The sequence below is a fragment of the Coffea arabica genome, chromosome 2e (genome assembly GCF_036785885.1).
Source record: "Coffea arabica cultivar ET-39 chromosome 2e, Coffea Arabica ET-39 HiFi, whole genome shotgun sequence".
Lineage (NCBI taxonomy): Eukaryota > Viridiplantae > Streptophyta > Magnoliopsida > Gentianales > Rubiaceae > Coffea > Coffea arabica.
Genome location: NC_092313.1, coordinates 17,513,742 through 17,524,963, shown reverse-complemented (window position 1 = coordinate 17,524,963; position 11,222 = coordinate 17,513,742). Strand labels below are relative to the sequence as shown.

Here is an 11,222-nt window from a genome sequence, read left to right as displayed (position 1 = left end):
AAAAAAGATATATTAAATAAAAAATTAGTTTGTGAGATTTTTGGGATTCATTAGTAAATTAGTTAATTAGTTAACTGGGGAGCATAGTAATAGTTATGTAATGGTAATTATGTAGGAGTGGGAGGATTTTTAAATAAGATGTGGATAGATTATGGTAAATATTGAAAGGGTATTTTTCAGGAGCAAATTTTGAATTTTAAATTTAAATTTAGATGAGTTGTCATGTATTCAATGGTGATACTGTATATACTGTCAGATTAATCCATTTTAAAAAAGATAGATGTTAACATTATTTTTAATACCAAACCCCTGATCAGGATATCGATGACCCTTATTTCCTTTACTAGTGCTCTATATTCACTCAATGTATGTGCAATCAAAAAATAATTGGTAGTTATAATGTTTAGGAGTAATTATGTTGAAAACTTATATTTAAATAGTTAAAAATAAAAATAGTCATGAGTAGTCACGAGTGGTTAAAGTAAAATTAATTTTTAAAGAAATTTCATGTGATCATAAATATTAACCCCATAAGATATCCTTAGACACGACGGTCATTTCATGCAAGCAGATAATGGTGAACAAGGCCCATGCCGGTTACATTTTCATGTGTTCGAGAACAGAGTTGTTCGGCTAATTGTCTGGGAGATTGGCGCATGGCTGAAACAAGTCCATTGCCCCATAACTCGTGACGAAGAGAGACTAAAATGCTGTGAGTGAGAATGACTCAATGGGCTTAATGAACCTCCCTTGAACGCCGCAGATGTTGAAGGAACACTTGCATTTCAAAAATTCATAATTCAAGCTATGACCATTGGGCCTTGGTCCAATGGCCAGGAAAAGCCTCTTTAAAGCTTTCCTATGCATTAAGTCAGTGGGATTCAAATCTCGCCTAATACGTCATACAAGAAGTTTAGAATTTTTTGTTCTTAAAAAATTTTAGAAAGGAGAAGTAGGAGTAAGCTAGATAGTTGGCATTGCAAAGAGTAGGACTAAATTAGATAGTCGTCAATGCAAACAAAAAAAAAAGGAATTATTTTAATGGAAGTGTTATGGAAGCAAACATTAAGACATTTAAATTACACTTAACTTACAAAATCGTTCATTATACCCCCTTCATTTATACATTTTTTTAATTTAGCTTGACTCTTATTAGCAAAATTAGTACTTGAAATCATCTTAAGGAATGATTGGTGACACCCATTGACCAAACTAATAAACAAGGGGTTCTCATTAGGCACTTGCTAAAATATATTTTAAATGTCATTTTTTTAAAATGTAAGATTAATTAGGAAAAGTAAATAAATAAGGGAGGGTAGGTTAGATTATGGAAAGTATATAAATGCAAAATTGGGTAATAATCATTAATATGTGTGTATATATATGGTATTTAGATAAATTTAAGATATATTAACAAGTTCCCATTGGAAATTTGTTAGAAAAACCATTAAACAAATGGTAGCACAAATCTAATGTCTCACAACACCACTCAAAAGGCCAAATTGTTCTATTTCAGATTAAACGAGCATCAAGCACATAGAAAGTTAATTAATAAAAACGTAAACCATGGTAGTTAATCCGAATGACTTGGCAATAAATGAGTAAATGCATTATTTTTAACTCTTTTTCTTTTTTAGTGCAAGTGGGAGATCATTAATCTGGAACCTATCACTTACATTTCCTCTTCCTACCACCCAATCTATCCCTCCTCCCAAAACATTATTTTAACCAATTGATATATGAATCAACAGTAAACATAAATAAGTCCTGTCCACCTACTCGACAAAGGGGTTCCTTTTTTACTTTCCTGACCTCTCGTAACTTCAATGTGTATTTCTGGGTTTTCGCTGTAGTGATTATAGAACGTGAGTTTTAACAGCCTGACTTTTCCATGATTATACTTGACAAAACTGATAGAATCAGAGGCATGGTGTCTCTTAAGTCTTAACAAATGATAGATGTGCTTTCAATCAGCGAATCCTTCTGTAACATGCAGAGAAAATAAGAACGCGATATTTCATTTCTGAGTAGTGGCCTCCTGCGGTTATAGGCTCCAACAAAATGCAACGCAGAGATTAAAACCCCTTGCATGCAACTTAGGCTATGTTCATGTACTTCGACACGGAAAAGCAAACGGCGAAAGAACTCGATGTTTTGGAAGCTGGATTCAATAGGGTTAACCCTGTCGTGAAATTCATCTCGTGATATGTACGTAGCAATTTGGTCGTGCACAACCATGTCTCGAGACTACCTCGCGCATCCATCTTTCGTAATAAATGAAAGAATTGAAACTATTATGCGGTTGTATAATAGAATTTGTCGGTGTCTAAGCTTTTTGAGCCTATTGCCGAAACCTGCCTGGATCTCGGCCTTGTCGAGCCTTGCCTGCTGATATTGATACTGATACTGATACTGTAACTTATGCGCGCATCTGACATTTGACAGACGCTACATGTCTGGGATTCTAACGTACTAAGGTAACTCCTTAAACTCAGTCTGATTTAGGTATCGGAGTCATTTTTTTGGGGTACTAAGCCTCGACTCTGTGCCATATTTTGTCTGTTGAAAGTAAGAAGCTCGCCTCCGTTTTCTTCTTGCCCCGCACAGTCCGCATTACCAAAGTGAAACCATACAAGTTTAAATCAGCATTTAGGCCTCAACCTAACAAACCAGTAGCACTTGGAAGGGGGACTTGATTTCGATTTGTGGTAAAGTAGGAACCGTCTGAGGACTTAGCATGAATTTCTTCCACTTTGTAGTAATTCGATGATTTCCCAGTGGGAACAACAGTCACCGTTTCCTTCTCAGCAGTTCACATGATCCGCCGCGAGAACCAGAGCTAGTCTGGAATGAATCATTTGAGTTCGGTCCCACATGACATCATATGGCAAACACATCTTTGAAAACCCTGTAATGGTATCGAACAGTAGCCAGGCAACAGACCAGCTCCCAGTGGCAGGTTTATGAACAGCACAGAACTAATTTACCAACAGGAAGAACCAATATGAACTGATGAATAATCAATGAATTAGTATTGATATTGATTGAAAATAGAAGATTACAGAGTTGGCGGAAATAAGAAAGGAAATGAAAGATTGAAGGAAAACAGAAGAGAAAGAACCAGGGAATGATCCCTTACAACTTGACTAACAAAATGATAATCCTTTCCACTACTGATCCTATCTTTATATAGAGTTAACTAATAGCCCGCTCCTCTGATGCTTCCCAATCCAGCTCATCCATGTGAGGGATAACAGAAATCTGTTGGAGAGCCACTTGCTCAGAAACTCACGTTGCTTGAGCTTGTTCCCGGAAAAGGCGTGATTTGTTTCCCACGCCTCCACCTTCAATCTTCTTTGTTTCTCACGTCTTCTTACTTAATAAAAGCGTGTTGCCAGAATCCACGCCTTCCGCCTGTTGTAGTTACTTACTTAAAGGCGCGCTTCTTTGTTTCACGTCTTTAGCTTCTGTTTCATGACAATTGCCCCTCCTTCAATCAATCTTGTCCTCAAGATTGAAATTCAGGGAATTCCTTCCTTATCTTCTCTGCGTCTTCCCAAGTAGCTTCAGCAGGAGTAGTTCCCCACCAGTGAATGAGCCACTGCACTGTTGCTGCATTTCTCTTCTTGATGCTTCTGCGATCCAGAATTGTTGCTGGTGTCACCCTCAAATGTCCTTTTTCGTCTAAGTTTGGTAGCTGGAGCACTGGAGTTGTATTTCCTCCTACCTTTTTCTTTAGTAAGGATACATGAAACACAGGGTGTACCTTGGATCCATCAGGTAGCTTAAGTTTGTATGCTACCTCTCCTATTTTCTGAACTATTTGATAAGGGCCAAAATATCTAGCTGACAGTTTGGTGTTGCTCCTCAACTCCACAGACATTTGTCTATATGGCTGTAATCTTAAGTAGACCCAATCCCCTACCTGGAATGATCTTTCACTTCTATTTTGGTCAGCATAAAACTTCATTCTGTTCTGGGCTTCTTGCAAGTTGGTTTTGAGAATTCCATCCATCCTCTGTCGATCCTTCAGATGGTCCTCCACTGCTGCTACTCTAAGGTGTAAATAGGGACCTACTGCCAGTTGAGGAGGAGCCATTCCATACAATGCCTCGAATGGACTCATCTGAATAGTTGTGTGGTAGGTAGTGTTATACCACCATTCAGCAAGGGAGAGCCATGCATTCCATCTTCTTGGCTCCAAATGTGTCATACATCTTAAGTACATTTCCAGCACTTGGTTGACCCTCTCGGATTGGCCATCTGTTTGGGGATGATAGGCTGTGCTTAGCTTCAAATCCGTACCCAACAAAGTGAAGAGTTCAGTCCAGAATTGACTGGTGAACACCTTGTCTCTGTCAGATAGCATGCTTAAAGGAATTCCATGCAGCTTGCAGATGTGATCCAAAAAGAGTCTGGCTACTGTAGGGGCATCAAAAGGATGTGAAAGGCTGATGAAATGTGCTGATTTGGTGAGTCTATCCACCACTACCATAATAGTGTCCCTCTTCTCTGATATTGGCAGGCCTTCGACAAAATCCATTGTGACATGACTCCATGAGTACTGAGGTATAGGAAGAGGTTGCAGGAGTCCAGGATAAGCAACGTGCTCATCCTTGCATTTTTTGCATGTGTCACACTGCAAAATGGTATCCTTGATATCCCTGTGCATCCCTGGCCAGTGGAACAGCTGCTTGGCTCTTAAGTAGCTAGCCTGAATTCCAGAATGACCTCCAAGTTGTGAACCATGTATTGCAGCAATGATTTTCTTCCTCACATCTCCCTTTGAGCCAACTACTATCTTTCCTTTGTATCTGAGCACTCCATCCTGATAAGAGTGTTCTGATGGATTACTAGGAGTGAGCAATAACTGTCTGATCAGGTTCTGTACTTCTTCATCCCCTTGGTAGCTACCTATAACCTCCTTCATCCACTCTGGAATGACACATGTCAGCTCAGTACAATCTCCTTCTTCTCTGCTTGCCCTCCTGGATAGAGCATCTGCTGCTACATTTTCTTTCCCTTTTCTGTATTGGATCTCATAGCTTAGTCCTAGCAGTTTGGTGAGCCATTTCTGCTGAAGTGTTGTCGTGACTCTTTGGTCTAGGAGGTACTTAAGACTCTGATGGTCAGTCTTAATAATGAAATGACTCCCCTCCAGGTAGTGCCTCCATTTAGTGACAGCAGTTACCAAGGCCAACAATTCCTTTTCATAAATGGACATTCCCAGGTTCTTGGGACCCAGGCTTTGGCTCATGAATGCGATTGGCCTTTTATTCTGCATCAGTACTGCTCCAATTCCTCCATAGCAAGCATCAGTTTCCACTTCAAAAGGCTTGGTGAAATCAGGTAAGGCTAGCACGGGTGTGCTGCACATTGCCAGTTTGAGCTTCTGGAAGGCCTCCTCTGCTTCTGTATTCCAGTGGAAGCCATCTTTTCTTAGCAATATGGTAAGTGGCTTTGCAGTAGCTCCATATCCCTTGACAAATTTTCTGTAATACCCTGTTAAACCCAGAAATCCCTTGAGCTCCTTGACAGAAGCTGGCTTAGGCCATTTCATCATACTGTCCACTTTCTTTGGATCTGCCCTTACTCCTTCTCCTGAGATAATGTGGCCAAGGTATTCTACTTCAGTTTGTGCGAAGGAGCATTTACTCCTCTTGGCATACAGTTGATTTTCCTGCAATATGTTTAGTACTTCTGCCACCTGCTGCAGGTGCACTTCCAGAGAGGGACTGTAAATCAGTATATCATCAAAAAAAACCAGGACATACCTCCTCAATTGCTCCCTGAAAATGTGATTCATGAGGCTCTGGAATGTTGCTGGAGCATTTGTCAGGCCAAAAGGCATAACTTTAAACTCATAAAGGCCTTGGTGTGTTCTGAAGGCTGTTTTATGCACATCTTCCACCTTGACCCTGATTTGATGGTAACCTGCCCTTAAGTCAATCTTGGTGAAGTATTTTGAGCCCTGTAATTCATCCAGGAGTTCATCTATTAGTGGCATAGGGAATTTGTCCTTCAAGGTGAGTTCATTGAGTTGCCTGTAATCCACACAAAACCTCCAACTTCCATCCTTCTTTTTGACTAGTAGTACTGGAGATGCAAAATGGCTGTTACTAGGCTGAATGATTCCCATCTGCAGCATTTCCTTCACCAATCTCTCTATTTCTGACTTTTGTACGTAGGGGCACCTATATGGTCTGACTTGGAATGGGAAAGCTCCCTCTTTCAAAGGAATGCTGTGGTCGTGGCTCCTCCTTGGGGGCATGCCTTGAGGTTCAGCAAACACTCCTTCAAACATGCCCAGCATTTCCTCCATCTCTGTTGGTATTATTTCAGTGTCTCCTTTCCCTTCTTCCACCACATACAGCTGGGCAGTTATCCCATATGCCTGTTTCCTCCTCCATTTTGCTAGCTTGCTTCCTTTGATGGCCTTGAGTTGAAGCTCATTGACTTCCCCCTTTAGCTCCACTGGTTGGCCCCCCTGCAGGAACTTCATGGAGAGTTGCCTGAAATCAAACTCAATAGGGCTGTATCTGGCTAGCCAGTCTACTCCCAAGACCATGTGGCAACTTCCCAGTTTCAAGGTATTGAATTGGTGTGTGAACTTATTTCCCTGCATTTCCCATTGCAAGGGCCCTTGTAGTTGCCTAGACTCCAACTGTTCACCATTGGCAACCCTGACTGTTAATGGATTTCCAATAGTTGGCAGTTGAGTGGTCTTAGCCAACTTTTCATCAATGAAACAGTGAGTGCTCCCACTATCTACCAAGATTATGATCTCTCTCCCTGCTATCTTCCCTCTTAGCTTAAGGGTCTTATGTTCAGTTCCCCCAGCCAGAGCATGGATGGAAACTTCTATATTCTCATTACTTAACTCCCCTTCTGGACAGTCACAGAATTCCTCTGTATCCTTCCTTAGTTCCTCTGAGCTCTCTCCTAACCCCCATGGATCATCTATCAGTATGTAATTCAGGTGAGCTTGTTTACAGGTATGTCCCAGTGTATAAGGCTCAGCACACTTGAAACACAACCCCTTTTCTCTCCTGTAACTCAGCTCAGAGGGAGTGATTTTTCTGAACTGATCTACTGTATGGTTTCCTGTTTGGTTGCTTCTATTGGAAATAGGCTCTGGCTTCTTATATTGGAAGTTAGGCCACTTCATTTTGGTATGTGGGGTGAAATTTTGTTTGTTAACAGGTGGGATGCTAGGTGAGGGTGTGTATTTGCTCATCATCTTCCCTTGTGTTTTCCTAACAGCTTCCAGGTTCCTTTCCTGCAACTTAGCAGCTTCAATGGTGTCTGCTAAGGTGAGGGGTCTGGTCATCCTAACCATACTTACTATTTCCTCCTTTAAACCACTAAGAAAACACGATTTGTAATATGAATCAGGTTGACCAGGGAGAGATAACATTACCATAGATTTCAGTTGTTCAAACTTCTCCAGGTACTCAGTGACACTCCCTGTCTGCATCAGCTTGTTAAATTCCTCTATGGCCTCCTCTGGATCTCCCTCCCCAAACCTTTCACAAACCGCCATTGCTAGTTCTCTCCATGGAACTGTCCCCTTCTCGTGGTACATGCCATGGAACCAGATGTCTGCCTTCTCCTGGAAATGGAGTTGAGCAATGTCTGATTTCAGGCCTTCCTCCACTTCATGGATCTGGAAGTATTTGTTTGCTCTTCTAACCCACTCTCTGGGTTTATTTCCATCAAACGCAGGGAAGTCCATCCTTGGTAGTCTGGCTCCCCCTTTACTTCCCCCTTTCTCAGTTAAATCTGTGGTAACTGCTATCCTAGCCTCATTCCTAGAACTACCCCCTTCTACCTCCTTCCCCTTGTCGTTTAGTTTGGCCATGATCTGAGCCATCATGTTCATCATCCCCTCATATTTCTGATCTAAATTTTTTATGGCTCTATCTGTGCTCTCCTGCCTATGCTCCATTGCCCTTACAGACTGTTCTACCCCATCATTCTTATTGGCAAAAGTCCTCACCACACTCCCCAACTCAGTGAGCTCCTTTCTCAGAGCTTCCTCCTGAGTTTTAGTCATGTCCCAATGGCTTGTAGCTAGCTCTGATACCACTGTAATGGTATCGAACAGTAGCCAGGCAACAGACCAGCTCCCAGTGGCAGGTTTATGAACAGCACAGAACTAATTTACCAACAGGAAGAACCAATATGAACTGATGAATAATCAATGAATTAGTATTGATATTGATTGAAAATAGAAGATTACAGAGTTGGCGGAAATAAGAAAGGAAATGAAAGATTGAAGGAAAACAGAAGAGAAAGAACCAGGGAATGATCCCTTACAACTTGACTAACAAAATGATAATCCTTTCCACTACTGATCCTATCTTTATATAGAGTTAACTAATAGCCCGCTCCTCTGATGCTTCCCAATCCAGCTCATCCATGTGAGGGATAACAGAAATCTGTTGGAGAGCCACTTGCTCAGAAACTCACGTTGCTTGAGCTTGTTCCCGGAAAAGGCGTGATTTGTTTCCCACGCCTCCACCTTCAATCTTCTTTGTTTCTCACGTCTTCTTACTTAATAAAAGCGTGTTGCCAGAATCCACGCCTTCCGCCTGTTGTAGTTACTTACTTAAAGGCGCGCTTCTTTGTTTCACGTCTTTAGCTTCTGTTTCATGACAAACCCCCACTTTTTCTTAGTCTCTTCTATAAAAGACCTCCCTCCTGAGTCCCTGCCCGCCGTCCTAAACACGTCCTTAATCTCTCCGCCAGGAAAAAAAAAAAGGGGGAAAAACACGCCGACAAGCCAACAAACGGCGGCTGCTGCTGCATGGACCATGTCAGCGCACTTTCAACAAAACCGCTCTCCGAAACCAAGTCGGGGCCCCCGGACACGCAACGCGAAGCGGCGTGGCTGAAGCGCAAAAAGGAATTTCGTCGCTGGCAACGCCGCCGCTGCAAGAGTTTTACGGACTCCGACTTGGATGAACTCCGAGCTTGCATTGAACTCGGATTCGGGTTCGAATTTGATTCCGCCGATTTGGACCCCAAGTTGTCGAGTGCTTTTCCAGCTTTGGACTTTTACTGCGCCGTGAATAAACAGTTCCACTCCAGGTCCAGGAGTGATAGCTTGTCCAGGTCTTCTTCGTCGGTGACTGTTGCTAGCTCTGACTCTGACACGTCGCGATCGTCTGCTGGAAGTTCCTCCAGTTCTCTTTTCGAGCCTGGTAAAAACTGAGATTTAAAATCTACACAGAAACAAAGTTTTTGAATCCCCTTTTCCTTTTGTCCAAATTAATTTTTGAGGGTTGTTCTTGAAATTGATTATTGATTGATATATATATATATATATATATATATATATATATATATATATATATAACTTTTTTTTCTCTTGTTCATGTTTTGCCTAGGTGATGATCCGGAGGTGAAGAAAACGAGATTGAGGCAGTGGGTGCAGGTGGTGGCATGCACAGTTCGACAATGTTCGCCCAGATGAATGTTGTTTTATCCATGATTAACTGGAGACTAAGAAAGAATGAAATAATTGGCAACGTCAAGTAATCTTGCTGTCATAGATTTAGAAGAAAGAAATGGTTTAGGTTGGTTGATTCCAATAGACAATGATCCAACTGTTAAATGTTTGCGACAGCAGTCATTGATTCCAATTTCTTCTACTCCAATATTTGATTTTCCTTAATTTGCTTCTTGAGATTAGAACCTTGCTAATAAACAACTACAGCTATATTTTCCAAACCTTTTAAAAAAAAAGGAAAAAGAAAAGAGGCCTCAATTGATAAGCACTGCTGCCGTGTTAATTCTCAACAAGGGACGTGAATCAATGCCACCACAAAACGAGACCAAGGTTAATGGATGAATTATTGACAAATAGAACTATATACGTCGGCATTATTAGCTAATCCTCGCTAATTTCAAATTAGCAATGTCCAATTTTTTTAAACTAATGAACAGCTTTTTTTTTTTTCTTCTAATTTTTACATAAATGACATACTTCATTGCTTCTAAATTGGTCGTTTTTTTTAATGATGGCAACATTAATTGCTAAGGACCTAGTTAATTATTGATATAATGATAGTATATTTATTTTGGCGGCATTAGTTATTTAGTGTTATAGAGGTAATAATGGGTTTGTTTGTATAGAGTATTATTTGAAATATTATTTGGAATAATTACTGTAGCACTTTTTGTGATGTGATGTATGTGAGATAAAAAGATAATTGAGAAATGTGTTTATGATGTAAGTGAAATATTATTTACATAATGTTTTTAATGATGGCGTTAGTTAATAACGAAGATAATAGTAGTGTATTTTTTAATGGTAGAATGTTTTTAATGAGAGCGATAGTTATTAATGAATTAGTTATTTACCGTTATACCCGTATTATATTATTAATGATGCTATTAGTTATTAACAAATTAGTTAGTTACCGTTATAATGATAGTATGTTTTTAATGATAGCGTTATTAAACACGATAAACTAGTGATATATTCGTCGTGATAGTACATTAAAAAATTTGATAATTATTCTAACATAAACGAGAACATTCTTAAATGTTCGTTACTGTCTAACTAGTTATTCATCTGAATAGTAATACCACCCGTGTAATGATGCTATCAGTTGTTGTCTTAATGGCAGAATGAAAAACAGAGAAATTCCACTTCGAGACTTGAGTTATTGTTATACTTTTAGACCCTCAATGCCGACCCAAGATAATTGAGAATTGCATGTGTTGCATACATTTTTGAAGTACAATACGAACCTACGGGAGAAGACAAGAATATTACCAGTATTATCATAATGCTATGATAGGGTGTAAAGGAAATTTTCTTCCTTTTTTGACGTCAAAAAAAGAAAAGAAAAGTGTCTACTCGGCCTTTTTTTTGGTCAGATTCATCATTTTGTTTACATAGAAAGTTCAAAATCGAAGCACCTTTTCTACAGTACAAAAGTAATAAATATATAAATTGTTTTTTTTTTCCTTTTTACAAACTCTTAAAACAACAAAATGGACTAAAAAACAAAATTCATGTTAAGAACTCCAATTTTAGACTCATAATAAACTACTTCTCATGCTTTTGACTTATGTTGAAGTTATTTATTTATTTTTTAAATCTTCTTTTGTATATTTTGGATGATTATTTTCCAAAAATAATCAAGTTATTTGGCCAATAAAAAAAAATAAAAATTGGGCAACAATCAATATAGCCATAAACAGGAACA

General features: G+C 39.6%; 1 protein-coding gene across 1 annotated transcript; it reads left to right on the top strand.

The window, feature by feature from the left end:
* Window positions 1-8,696: 8,696 nt before the first annotated feature.
* LOC113729712 (uncharacterized) lies at window positions 8,697-9,662 on the top strand. The gene is made up of 2 exons (XM_027253964.2): window positions 8,697-9,206; window positions 9,393-9,662. The coding sequence occupies exons 1-2, from the start codon at window positions 8,810-8,812 to the stop codon at window positions 9,476-9,478; spliced, it is 483 nt and encodes a 160-aa protein (XP_027109765.1). The 5' UTR covers window positions 8,697-8,809; the 3' UTR covers window positions 9,479-9,662.
* The last annotated feature ends 1,560 nt before the right edge of the window (window positions 9,663-11,222 follow it).

What these genes read in the sequence shown, in the direction of transcription:
- LOC113729712 (XM_027253964.2), top strand. Translation starts at nt 8,810, where the DNA reads ATGGACCATGTCAGCGCACTTTCAACAAAACCGCTCTCCGAAACCAAG. An exon ending in CAGTTCTCTTTTCGAGCCTG is followed by an intron (nt 9,207 to 9,392) that starts GTAAAAACTGAG and finishes TGTTTTGCCTAG; the next exon opens with GTGATGATCCGGAGGTGAAG.